The 14,184-nt window shown below is 46.4% G+C and overlaps 1 protein-coding gene across 1 annotated transcript in view; it reads right to left on the reverse strand.

Moving 5' to 3' along the window:
- The window catches only part of TSHZ2 (teashirt zinc finger homeobox 2), a 313,195-nt gene extending 299,265 nt beyond the window's left edge, over positions 1 to 13,930 (reverse strand). Inside the window, exon 1 of the mRNA XM_029611881.1 lies at positions 13,253 to 13,930. Within this exon, the coding sequence (XP_029467741.1) occupies positions 13,253 to 13,292 (40 nt within the window). The 5' untranslated portion in view covers positions 13,293 to 13,930. The remainder of the gene's footprint in view (positions 1 to 13,252) is intronic.
- Between the last annotated feature and the right edge of the window lie 254 nt (positions 13,931 to 14,184).

Genomic DNA, 14,184 nt, shown 5'->3' on the forward strand with positions numbered 1-14,184 from the left:
TCTTGTAACCAGCCTCGTCACAGGTTTCCAATACTCATGAGCTGTTTGCATCTGAGTCAGAGAGTGAATGTACGGTATATGCCTGGTAACATCCACAGCAACTCTTCTGGCACAACTGGCAGCAATCAACAGGCCACCTCAAAATCGGCATAGGGTTGTGTTTTAGGTGGTGGGGGGGGGGGGGACTTAACAACTTTCTCTTCACTTAACTGTTAGGGTTAAACTTTAATTTAAGTGGCCCTCAGTAAGCACAAAGCCCTAGACACCAAATTTCATAAACACAAAATGGAAGCCAACATCATACCAACGATCTCATCAAGCATCAAGGTTAAAAGGTGCCGTGAATTTACATCATTTAATGTCAAGCATGTGCCAGTTTTGCCTTCGGTAACCCACTGCAGCCTGTAGGATCCTGAGCTCCCATTATTTACTCCAGCGCCGGAGTAAAAAGAGATTTGGTTCTGAACTTGGGCTTTAAGAATCACGTTGGTTTGGATGACTTAGGCCTGGATTTTCTAAGGTCGCAGACCTTAGAGAATCCAGCGGTAACGGAGGGCGGGCCTGCAAAAGCCGGCAGCGATCGCACCTCCGCGGTGCAATCGCTGCCAGCTTTTGCACCCAATAGCGCCGCCGTGAAAGTTGGCGCTATTGGGCGCGCTACTGGCGGTGATAAGGTGTCCTACCTTTTTGCCATCAGCGAAGTTGTCGCGGAGTCCCCGACTCCTTCTGGTGCGGACTCCGCCCCGACTCCGCCCCGATTTAGCTATCGCATGCGAAAAGGGACTTTTCGCATGCGATCCCTTTAGAAAATGACCCCCCTTAATTAGTACCGAGTACAATTTTCAGACTGTCTGATTTCAGGGCTTTTGCCCATGGACACTGTACCTAGTTTCAAAAAGATAAGGACTCGTGGGCTTTAGCACTTGCTTTTTTGTGCAGGTAGAATTTCTACGGAACATAAACACGCGGAGGCTTGGAAATACAATCCGCGAGGGCTATTTTTCCCATCCCGCCGGATTCGCCTCCCTTAAATGTGCCGAAAAGCATGTGGGCATACTTTTAGACATATTGAGGGAGGGAGGTTTTAGCCAGCCAATGTACAAGCCTAAATAACACCGGAAACCATCTCCCCCCATAAAAGCCCCATTACTACCCTTACTATCATAAGAAGCTTTTACTTTCATTTTTTATTTATATTCCGCCTTCCGTAAGCGATCAGCCCCTACAAAGCAGATTCCATTCAGACACCCTAAATACTTCCCTATCCCAACAGTCAATAGACAGCCTCGTGCAATACAGGAACAAAGAGACACAGGAAAAAAAAGCACCCGGAGTGCAGAAACGGGAGTTTAAGAGGGAGGGAGGGATTTTTGTTGCTGGTTACCTAATTTACTGTCAAATTTAGTCATTAAAACTGGGTTGGAAGAGCCAAGTGATCACCTCAGATTGCAATTAGAGGGCAATAAGAACTTAACATAAGCCCCAAGAATGGTTGGACAACACTGTGTCTCCAAGCCCATCACCACGGCTCGCTCATCCTTCACCTGTACATCTGGGATCCTTGCTGCAGCTGGGCATCTTACTCAGGAGACCGCCACTCAGCTTCTACTCTCAGTTTGAGGGAATGTGGCATTTACATTCCAGCCAAAGACTGTCGGCCTATGGACAATATCCGATGTGAGAGATGCCAGCTGGTGAAATCCCTCAGGGAGCAAGCAAAGAGTGCTGCAGGAGGAGGTGACCGGGCTGAGCAAGCATCCAGAGAGGGGAAGGCTTTATTGGCAGATTATACACGGGTACATGAGATGTCCATGATGAAGAGCCAGCTAGAGATGATGACGGAAGAGGCAGAGGAGAAGGGAAGACAGTACCACCCAACATATCCACTTTTAGCAGGTCTGATCTCTTTCAGTTACAGAACTGATATGCTCTCCTGGAATCACAGGCTCACATAAAAGTGGGGGGGTCTCTTCTATGTGGGACATAAAGCACCCATTTGCAGAGCAGACATACTGTCCAGGGGTGTGACTGGAGTCTGAAATCAAGACATAAAAGAAAGGCTGACAAAACTCATCAGGACCTCTGACTACTACACTATGGACCCTCATCCACAAGGACATCTACAATGCCACAAGCTATGACCTTGAGCTAATCAGACTGGACTACACTGGGAACAGAGGTTGCACTCTTGTTTTTCCTTCCAGTTAAGGTTAGACGTATGGCTAGAGACAGACTCATCCTGGAGACCTACATATAGCAGCATGGATGGTGTCTACGTCAAGGCTTTGCTTTCCGGAATCATGGTCTAATATCCACTGAAGATGGGATGCGCCATCCGTGAAATGAAAGGAATCCCTTTGCTCATAGACTCACCAACCTAGGGAGGAGGGCTTTAAGCTTTTTCATGGGTGCAGGAGGATCAACAAATGCCCACAAGTAAGCAGGACAAATAAAAAGCTATCAAGTTGTGAAAACAGCTCTGTATTAGCAGGAGGACACATTAAACCACTAGTAACTGAGGAGGCATTTAAATTACCAGATGGAAAGCTGAACTACAGAGTGCAAGGAAGGTGGGAGGACAAAGCCACTATGGCGAAAGACAGCAGTAACTCTAAATCACGACTCAGTGATCATCAGGACTGAGAGATGAATATACCAGGGTGTACGATTTTTTCGGCATGGACAGGGCAGCCAACCTGGGTTGGCTGGAAATGCTGCGGAGACAGGTTCCACCACCCCCGGGGAAGGAAGGAAGGAGGGAGGCAGTCATGGCCATCATTGAGGATGACACTTGGTGGCTGGATTTTGACTCCCTGATGCAGGGCTGTGGACAGGACCCCTGGTGCATGACTCCCAGCCTCCAGACAGAATGTTGTCAGGAGTCAATATAGACCGGACGGTGTCGGCAGGAGGAAATCCTGGCAAAAAAAAAAAGGCTGGTACCGTTTTTCTTGTGTGGAATAAATGGCCTCAGCCCGTCAGTGCCGTTTAACAGCGGCAGCGCTGGCAAGTTAGGAGCAACCAGGGATCGCCACTGCCCTGTGAAGGAGGAAGAAGAACCGGGGAGGATCCAGAGAGGAATTTCATGGTGGTTGGGGGGGGGGGGATGTTTGCAGCAGAAGGGTGCACTGATTTTAAAATGAAACAAACAAAAATAAAATATGTATATTCTGAAAAGTTAATAAATAAAAAATTTAAAAAAAAATAAAATATGTATATTCTGAAAAGTTAATAAATAAAAAATTTAAAATAAAATATGTTGTCTTTCTTCCATAGGAAATCGTATTAAACATTACCCATTTCATTTCCAATGAATGCACATCCGTACTGCTAATGAAAAATCACCCAGAATATTGAGAGAGAGCTTATGGCGAAACAGGGATTTTATGTGCACTTTTGACTCCTTGTCTTGCCCCCCAGGGAGAGCTGATTCCCTTTGAGCCTGGGATGCTTGCCCAACGCTCAGTAAGGCTTGGACAGCACATTCCCCAGCATCCTCGGGGAGCTGTAAGAACAACATCCTGCACTGCCATTGGTCAGAAAGCTATTGCTGTTTACTTTCTCCAGGCCTGCGCTGGCTCCCCTAGGCCCTCAGGCCAGCGGAAGCAGTTTCCTCTTCAGTCTAGAAGATATTTGGCGCCCTAGGCAGTCGCCTATCGTCATGGCTGGGAGGAGAGAGAGAGAGATGAGGTCTGTGTGCGCTCAGGCCCTTGTCTTCCTTCCCCGGGTACCATCTAGTTAGTATTTACTGAATGAATCCTTGCTGTTTTACCTGCCGCAAGTTCTGGCCCATACCTGCATTTATAGGAGCTGTGTGGCCCTTGGGCTGTGTGTGGGGGGGGGGTCTCAGTGTCCCTACAAACCAGCAGGGGCTAGCTTGCGGGGTGGGATACTTGCCCAGAGGCAAGCGAGAGCCGAGTGGGTGGGGGGGCTTCCGCTGTAGGGGGCACGTGCACAGGTGCAGACGGGCCTGAGCAGCGCTCCGCGTGGCCACGGGATTAAGCCTGAGTGAGGGTTAGGGGGGTGGTGTTACGTGGCAGAGCTGAAGGAGGTCCCCATCCTATCTCTTGAAAGAGGTGAGGGACCGCAAGACTACAGAAGAGCGGGCTCTGTACCAGGCCGCAAGGGTGGGAACGAGGAGGGAGCGGACAGCTACAGACCCGTTAGCTTAACATTGGCGGTGGACAGGGAACGGGAGCCCAGTGAGTCACAGGACGGCAGATAACAGGGTTTCACAGGAGGAAAACCTTGCCAAACAGACACATTGGCTCGATGGTGCCGTGAGCGGACTCGTAGATCAGGGAGATGCGGTAGATGTGACCCTATCTGCATCTGGGCAGACTTTCACCCGGTCCCACACAGAAAATAAACAAGTAAAGCTAGCCAGCCTAGGACTAGGACAGCGATCATGAAGCGGATGAGGAATCTGTCGAGCAGCCGATCTCGGAGAGTGGAGGTCAATGGGGGGCCCACTCTGGTGAAGGGAAGGTGACCGGCGGGGCGCCTCGAGGGATCAGTCCTAGCTCCAGTAGCTAAGTGGCACTGGGAAAGGGCTATGCCGGTTTGCAGGTACAGAAAACACAGCAGACATGCCGAAGGCTGCAGGAAAAAAAGTTCCTGGAGGCTTCTCCGTCTCTGGTTTCTAAGAACAGACTCTGCACTGGTAGCAGTTTATAAAACTCTACCCCTTTCCCTCCGCCCCCTTCTTCGGCAAACAAACAAAGCAGAAAGAAAGCTGGACCCCCTCGTGTATTATGCAATATTTCAGAACAAGTGCTCCTGCTCAGCCAGTGTCAATTAAAAGCTTTCCTTGACAAGCCTCTTTCCCCTTTTTTTTTTTTTTTTTAACTTTTAAGCTGATTCTGCCACAGTTCTCTTGAACACCTCGGAGTGGCCATGTTTGCAAGCCTTGCTGCCCCCGTGGGATGAGGCCCCAAGCAGCTCGCAGTGCGTGTGTGAGATGTCATTTTGGACCTCGCAGTCAGCCGCCACCTTGGCTCCCCATCGGTTCCCGCATCCCATTCAAGCTTCTCTTTTTCAGCTCCTCGCTACCCCTCTGCCAACACCCCCTCCTCGTGAGTTGCACTCATGGGGCAAGTCACTCTGAGCCATTTACCTTCTCCTCCATTGCTCTCCGCCTTGCTGCTCCGAATGCCTGCACAGATTCCCTAACTTGCTGCGTCCTGCCTCCCTCGTTGGCCTTATTTAGATCCGGCCTAAACCTCTACCTGTTTGAAGCTCCTTATAAATCTTAATCCCTGGTTAGCCTTCTTGGTTTTAACCACGTTTCAGAACAAATGAAGCTCCCTAAGTCTCTAATTTTTCTCTCTTGAATAGACTGTAAGCTCTACGGAGAAGGGACTGCCTCTTTTGTTCAGCACTCCATGCATCTATTAGCACTATAGAAATGACAAAGTAGCAGCAGAAAAATTATTTTAGAAAATGGGTCAAAGTTATGACAACATGAAGAGAGAAAATGCAAAATCATGCATTCAGGATGCAGAAATCCAAGGGCCAAATATCTTTTGGGAGGTGAAGAAACTAGCAGTCACCAAAGAGGAAAGACAGCTGGGGGGCATCTCCGATGACCTCAAGATAGCCAGTCAGTGTGACATAGAAGCTGGAACGGCAGAAAGAGTGAGACTCTGCCTTGAGAACCGCGTTCACGTCCGGAGATGATTAAAAGGGCGCACGGCCTGCACTATAAGCAATGCACAGAACGACAGAGAGCTAAAACGGTGTATTCTTAGGAAGGGAACGGGGAGATGTGCTACAAACACTGAAGTGTTTCGAAGGCTTCCCTGAAGCACCAGAAGCAAGCGTCTTCCCCAGAATGAAAAGCTCTCGGGTCATCATGTGAAGCTGCAGGATGCGGAGGCTTTGAAATTCTTTTCCACTGAGAGGGGGAGAAGAAGGGGGGAGACACCTAGAACAGCCTTTCGGCAGAGGTAAAAGGAGCCAGAACGCTGGCAAAATGCAAGCATGCAAGAGATGGGCATTTTCTGCCAACATCTTCTAGACTTTGAGGCCGCTTCAAATGCCTGGACCCTGTGGGGATTTTCCAGTTCATCCTGCTCATGTAAGAGAGGACTCAATCTGAACTCTTCACTGGGGGGGGGTGCATCTCTTAGACCAGTGACAGCAAACTCCAGTCCTCTCGAGTGCCACAAACAGGCCCGGTTTCCAGGAGATCCACAATGAATGTGCATGAGATAGATTTGCATACAATGCTGGCAGGGCATGCAAATCTCTCTCATGCATATTCATTGTGGATATCGTGAAAACCTGGCCTGTTCGTGGCACCCGAGGACTGGAGTTTGCCATCAATGTCTTAGATGGATCCTGGGATGTTAGATATTCAAGTCCTATGTCCCTTTATAGAAGAAATGGATGATTAGCAACAACTGACATAACCACCACAATTCCCGAGCCGAATGTCACATCTGATGTTGCTTTCTTACAAGTTGCCGCTCCTCAATTTAATGCCACCCATCTTAACACTTCTCAGTCATGGCCTTCCTCTCTTACCTAAGACCTCTGGCTGTCTTCATTAACTAGGTTGTAAGTTTCAAGACATAAAGACTGCCCATTATGAGTCTGCTAACATCTGGCTTGAGGTATACAAATCATGATCATAATAATGCTCCTATGTTTCTATTATTTTTAATCCTATTGATTGATATATCCTAACTGTCTGTTACAATAAAAATGAGACAGGGACTTTAGTGGTTCTCAAAAATCTGCATCTTAAAATATTTGCTAGTCTAATAAAAAAAATAGAAAAGTACAAATTCCATAGTTTGGTTTTTTTTGTTACAAATTCTATATCTGGTGGGCTAACAAGGCACTTGCAGGCCAATGCAATAACGGATGCTCAGGTCAGCGCACCAGTTAACTCTATTGGATGAGTATTTTGGACACGCTAAGCTAACGCCCAATGCAATTACTAGATTAGCACATCCAAAACGCACGTCCAATTGAGCGCGTAGCTAATAGTGCTCATCACATAGATGAGGCAGGATACCAAAAATGACCAACTCACCCTGTTTAACGTGGAAAATTTAATGCCAGCCCCAGGGCTGGCATTAAGTCATTCCGCGCTTAAGGACTCAACAAAAAATGGAAAAAAAAAATGTTTTCTGTGGTTCCTCCTACAAAGTATCATCGCGATACTAAGTAGGAAGAACCACAGAAAGCTGAATGAAGACCAAAACAAAAGTCTTGACCTGGAAAAAAAAATTTTCCAGGACGCACAATGTACACCGTCCAAGCCGTGTATACTGTGCGTGTATACTAGTGGGAGAAATTGGACGCTCCTCTCATTGAGTGTCCGTTTCCCTAACCGCATTCACAGCCACCTCTCCTGGGCACCCGTTGCGAGGAGGCGCTACGGATGCAGTTTCCCCTAGCGCCTCTTTTCCAACGTGGCAGCTCATTTCCCTATTGCATCCCGTGCCCATATTGCATCGGCCCCCTTCGGCGTGCACTTTCTAAAATACTCATCCCGTATCTAGATTGCCATTGACACTGCGAGGGTAAAGCAGAAATCGCACAGTTTTGGCATAAAAACATTCACTTCATTTTGACTTGTGAAAAAAAAAAAAAAAGAAAGAAAGAAAATGTATCTAGTCCAAATGTATCTGGTCCAAATGTATCTGGTCCAAAATATTTCCAAGGAACTACCACGCATGTTCCTCTGTTCATCCAAATATGTTTCTCAGATTGGCTTTTGAAAGTTGATTATCCTAGCCCGTTGATGGTGGCTCTCAAAAATACATTCCTCTGTCACGCCATGCATTCCTCTGTCATGTTAGCAAGCTAAATCATTGTAATGTTTGCAAAAACAGTTCCAAATGTAAATGTAAAAAAGAGCAACCTGTCACACCTGGGGGAAGGCAAAGGCTGGGGGTGCCCGGGGGCCTTTCTCCTCAGTCATGGGCTTTTGGGGCAACAACAATGTAAGAAAAGGGAAGCCAGCTATCAGATTAAACTACAAGTAGGTAATTTGCTGAGCAGTTAGACGAGCAGGTAACGGGATGAGGTTAGCCTGAAGGGAGGTTGATGCAGTAAGAAAGATGTGAAGTTTTTCTTTCAGATTCTGGAATAGCGTATTCATGTATTAGTAAACTGATGCTATGGGGGGGGGGGGGATTGGTTATGATTGTATCTCGAGATGTATTGTTGTAGGTGGTATATCAAATAAATTTAACAAACAAGCATGTGATCCATCCTACTTTAGACCAAAAGGATGCATATATTCTGCCCATGGATTCATCTAAGCCAGCCCCCTTCCCTACCTCTATCTGCCAGCAAGGCATTTACTGTTTCCTATATGAATCACGCATGCCGAACGTTTCCCTATGACATTTATAATGTGCATCAAGCTGCATCATCCAGCAACAAAAATGAACAAGCATGATCTTTTCATAATGTTCCAAACGTATCCCGTATTTTCTTTGTGTAAAGCATGCACACACCATTAAGGTCAGAAATCTAGCTAACCTGGTACATTTGAGATTGTATTTATTTTTTTTTGTTGTAAGACCTCCTCAACAGCTTAGCAAGGCACATTTAGCCTTTAGTTAGTGTTAATTGATTAAGTGCAGCATCATTCCCTGGGCTGTTGCTTTCCTAGCGGACTCTCAACCAAGGCAACTTACTGCAGCTTTCAGGTCAGGGTATAATCAAGCAGAAGAGAGTGAGAGAGAGAGAGAGTTACTCCTCAGGGTCCCCTCCTCAGGGGGCAAGGCGCTGACAGCTTTGGATCCTGCCAGGTAGCGAGGTGGCACGCACCATCGTCAGCACACTCCTGCTCCGGGCCAGCTTGGCAGTGGCTTTTACAATGGATGGCAGCAAGAAGAAACCACTTGCAGAATGACAAAAATACAGCTTTTAGCTTGTCAGGAACGTAAGAACAACAGCATCAGTTCAAAAACTGTTTTATCTTTTTCAATCCTTAAAGGGGCCTTTAGAAAGAAAGCACTGTAAGTGCCCTTTATTTGATTTTTTTTTTTTTTTTTTTTTTTTGTATCTAGAGGGCTCGGTCTGTCTGCCAATCATAATCTCCCTGAGAGGACTAATGCACTGGGCCTGGTGTAGCACAGACCCAAGCGCAGAGATCAATAAATGACTTTAAAACAAATACGCTTTTGAGTTGTCCCATTCAATCAAGTGTTGGAGGGCTGATTATTTCTCAACCTGCTTCAGCTATCTATCTCTGATGATGACTGGCTTTATGGATGCTTTTAGCGACAAGTTTATATTTCCCCTACCAGGCTCGGAAATGCGGGCTTGTTTAAACTGATCAGGACGGAGAGGCCTCCTTGCAAATCAGCATTCTGAGCGACCTGCCTGCCGCGTGTCCGAACCCTACCCTGGACCTGAAGGGTAGTGAGCCAGGGGGGGGGGGGATGGGCGGTGATATTGAGATACGTTGGCTGGACCGCTTGCTCTCCTGGGAGGAGGGGAATGCGGATCAGACGCCCACCACCCTGTTTCCCTGAAACCCAATTCTGTCACCTGCAAGCTGAAGGATAAAAGGCAAAGGCGCACAGCACAGTCTTGCTTCGTTTGATAGGTTTGCCTTTAGACGCTCGGCACAGATAAGATGCCAGTTCTAACAACTTCGAACAAATTAATGCTAAAAGCTTGGGTTGATGCCATACAAGCATATTCCTTTTAAAAAAAAAAAAAAAGTGATATTTAAATGTAATTAAAGACTTCAAATCTGAAGAAGAGGCCTACGGAGTCTCAAAAGTGCCAGAATCATCACCTTTATTTTTCGATTTTCTTAAAAGGTATCACGTTTTAAACCTTTTTTTTTTTTTTTAAATCAGCACCGCAGCTGCTCACCCTGGCTTTTCATTTCATTTAGTAGAATATTTTATCCATCCCTTTTTACGACAAACAACCAGAACGAGATTCTCAGTTGTGCCTCTCCAATGCCCAAGAGCCCAGAGTGAGAATAAGGCACCCAACACCTGGAACAGGTGGGTGTCATTATTATTCATCGGTGTCATTAATAAACACCACCAGCAAAAGAAATATATACACAGACACACACACACATACTTTTTCTAGTCCTACCACAGTCCCACTAACCACAGAATTCATTGTCCTGTGCGTATTGTTGGTGGCTACTTGGATGTATCCGAATCTGAAGTCTGTAAAAAGCCCTGATTTTTCACTAAGCTCCCATCCTTGCAAATACAAATGAAATCAAAATGGTGAAGTCAAAACAGATCCATAGATGAAGGCTTGCACATAGATTGCAGAGCTGAAAATGTCAATTATCAGCCACTGAAATTTAAAAGTTTAAAATGTTTTTAAGGTATGTTAACTAGAAAAAATTGACAGAAAGATAAAATCACAATTTATGAGGCAGCCCCATTAGTTAATGGCTGCAAACGTGAAATACAAAGAAAAAAAAAAAAAAAAGCTGCTTTGGGAAGGAGTAATACGAAACTTTATCCTATTTTGAATGTTTTTCATATATAAATGTGCATTCTGAAGGAACAGAGGGCTTACAATTAATAGCCATGTACATTCTCTTCCTCCAGCAGCACTGACTTTGCACTTCGGATTCACTTGCCGGTTCTGCCTAACCTTTACATTATTCATTCCTCAAAGCAGGAATCTGCTTTCTAAACCGGCGCGAAGCCACGCAATTATTTACAATTATGCATAATATTTAATTTTCCGCTGCTACAATAGCGGGCATGGCCTGAATCATAAGCCTTGTCATTTTTTTTCCTTTTATCGTATTCTTGGCTGGCTCCAAGAGCGGAAAACGTCCTCCCACCACCACCACCACCACCACCGTCACCCTTCTGCCCCCTTTTATTGCCAAGGAAGGGGACATAATACAGCCTGATGCCCCGATCAGGAAGTAAACATACCGAGAACATGAACAATGTACAAAAAAATTACATCAATAAATAATAATAATAATAATAATAATAATAATAAATATCACTCATTTGATGAAAGTCTTGATAATGCATGGAATGCAGAAAAGGCACAGCCATCTGTCTCCATGAGGAATTCAAGCGGATAGCTGCCAGTTGGTTCATAGTCAGTAAACCCATTTCATTCAAAAGAAGGGCAGAACTAAATACCAGAAGATCATATGCCTGCAAAAAGTAGGCGAATACTAAAAATAAAATCTGCAAAGTAACCATCACATCGGCAGCACAGGTAGACAGGTCTAAGGGGAAAATGCAGGGTTGGTTTTTTTTTTTTCTTAATCAAGTAAGTAGCAATCATTGTAAAAATTAAAAATACTACTGATTTGTCAGGAACCCTTACAAAAGTATGACAATAACATTATCAGGGCACCCTTACATCTTGCTGGAATGCACCCACTGATCAGAAGCGGAGACTATTGATGTACAATAAAAAAAAAAAAAATCAGGATACATAAATTCCCCCCCCCCCCCCCCTCACTTTCAGACATAACAGAAAATGCCAGTATGCAACTCAAAAGTGAACATTTCCACATGGGCAAGCTCTGTGCCATGCAACCCAACATTTACCTTATTAGAAAATTCAAGGGTAAGAATAATTTAGCAGTTTTAGTTCCCAGCAGGTAGGAGGGGGGGGGGGGGGGGGGGGAAAGAAAAAGAAATTGTTTGCCATGCAACTCCAAGAGGCCTGTTCCTGTTGCAGGCTATATTTGCCTTAATATAAGTAGCTTTGGCATTAAAAGTGAAGTTAAAACAAAACCATTTTCTTACAGTAGGCAATGCCTGCCAATCTACTGAGGCTGGGACCTTGGCTCTGCCTGCAGATAAACAGTATGCAGGTCTGCTAGCCTAATACCCCCACAGGGCCTTACTGGGAAGGAACACTTTGTACCTTTATGTCCGGAACCCTCTTCCCAAAACTCACTCTGCTAAAAGCGGAAGCAGCAGTACGTACCACTAGCTTCTGCTAAGATACACAGATTTAATCGAATCCTGTTACTGTACAATTAATACTCCATCTACCTTTGAACCAGACACAAGGACTGCTTGTCAAAGTTTATTCAAGTGCATCATTAAACTTGCTCAGACAGTCTCCCCTCAGCTGTATAATAAATTTATTGACGATATAAATAAAAGGAAAACTTGGCAGCGAATCCCTAAACCAGAAACGTTGCTCTGTTTTACAGCAAAGATCCTGCTAAAGACACAAAGCCAGGGAGGGAAGGGGGAGGGGGGGAGAGAGAGAGAGGAGGGGGGGGGGAGGGGAACCACCCACATTAAAAACCAAACAAGATAATAATTGTGCGAGTCTGGCTTAAGAGAATGTACAGGGCAAGTCTTGCGTCACTGGCACTTGGGTTACCATGGCGAGTGATTTATTGATACACATCAAGAATGAATAGATCAAAGGCAGCCAGATGACAGGTGATCAATCAAACATCAAATCAAAGCTGGCAATCAGATTTTTCAGTGGGTGGGTCTGGCAGAAGAAAAATTAACTTTTTATATTGCACTTTCTTAAAACAAAACCTCAACATGTAATTAAAAAAAAAATGCAATAATGCCTCTTGTATGGAGGGGGGGGGGGGGGGGGGGGGGAAGCTCTGAGAGGCTTCACGTTCCAGCCTGTTGGCTTCTTTCTACGTCTTGCAGAAAATAAAAGAGAGTTGCCAAGCTTTAAACACTTTGGCTTCTTAAACAAATAACAGCAGGCTTACACCGCCACGTAATATCTGTCATTGCCGGCCCATTCAGGGTTAAACGTGGGAAGCGATCTTGCACCTATCGATCCGGCTCGCCCGCCTTCCCACAGCAGAGAATCCTCCTATCCGGATCCTCTCTCGCTCTCCCCACTCCCCAGCCCAGGGCCGATCGGTCCCCCTTCCATCACAAAACCAGTCACTTCTAACTGACACACACAAATTACCAGCAGGGGTTAAAGGAAACAGAAAAATAAGAAAAACTCGATCCCTGACAAACAAGAGAGGAAATAAACCCAGCAAAGACCGATCAAAGTTGAAAGCTACCACAATGAGGAAAGTTGCACAAAAGTTATTAAAAAAAAAAGTGGAGAAGAGAAGAAGAATCAAAACAAGTGACAGCGAAAATGGAAATAAGAGCAACAACAACAACAACAACGACAACGAGGAAAAGTCTACTGTTGTGAAATGCAAGAGCACCGGCGTTAAAAAAAAAAAAAAAAGAAAGAAAGAAAGAAAAAGCGAGATAAGAAATGCAAAGCATAGCGGGGCTGCCTGGGTGAGCCCGCCCCGGGGATCGCCTCTTACCTGCAGCCCGCCTGGGTGCCTGCTGTTTCCTCCTGGGCATCGCTCCTCGTCCGCCAACCTCACTTCTTTATCCAGAGCAAGGAGGGGTGGGGTGGGGGGGGGAAGGGGAAGGGGAGGGGGGGAAGCCCCCAAAAACCACCCTCGGGCAGCTGCTCCTCCTCGCCGTCTCGCTCTCTTATCTTCTCGCCTTCCTCGCCCGATCTTCCTGCCGGCGGATCGCAGCCCGACTTTCTCGCCTATCTTCACACACCCCCTGCCCACCCCCACCCCACCTTATCCCCCCTCCCCTCCCCTCCCCCCTCCGTTACATTTGCATTTTTTTATTACCATCCGAGATCGGAAGCAAACGAAGAGAGAGGCATGCACATGAAAATTAATTCTATCTATCTGTCTAGAAAGGCAGCTCCTGGGTGGCTGGGGTGCGAGGTTAGCTCCTTCCTCCTCCAGTGGTGAGGATTATTGTAATAATTATTGTGTTTATTGCGAGAGAGGGGCGGGGGGGGGGAGGGAGGCAGAGAGAGAGAGCGAGAGCTGCTGGTTCTGTTGCTGTCAGATGCCAGTCTGTGAGTGATATGGGAGAGGACAGAGAGAGAGAGAGAGCGAGAGAGAGCGGCTTCGGAGGGGAGGAAATCTGGTCTTTTGCTCGCGCGCGCTCTCACACACACACACTCACACACACGCGCTCACACACACACACACACACACACACACACACACATGCAACCCACAAGGCAGGGTGAGGCGATGCCAGCAAACATCGATCTCTCCTGAACAAACTGAACATTAACAAACTCCTCCTCCGCGACCCGATGACAGGGAGAAAATTTACTCCGGCAGATAGGAGCCAGTCAGTTTATTAAAGAGACCGCAGCAAGCGAGCGGGGCCCGTGGCGGCAGCCCCGGCGCTCCCTGCCCCCTCCGAAGCTGCTGCT

Source organism: Rhinatrema bivittatum, chromosome 8 (assembly GCF_901001135.1).
Source record: "Rhinatrema bivittatum chromosome 8, aRhiBiv1.1, whole genome shotgun sequence".
NCBI classification, from domain to species: domain Eukaryota; kingdom Metazoa; phylum Chordata; class Amphibia; order Gymnophiona; family Rhinatrematidae; genus Rhinatrema; species Rhinatrema bivittatum.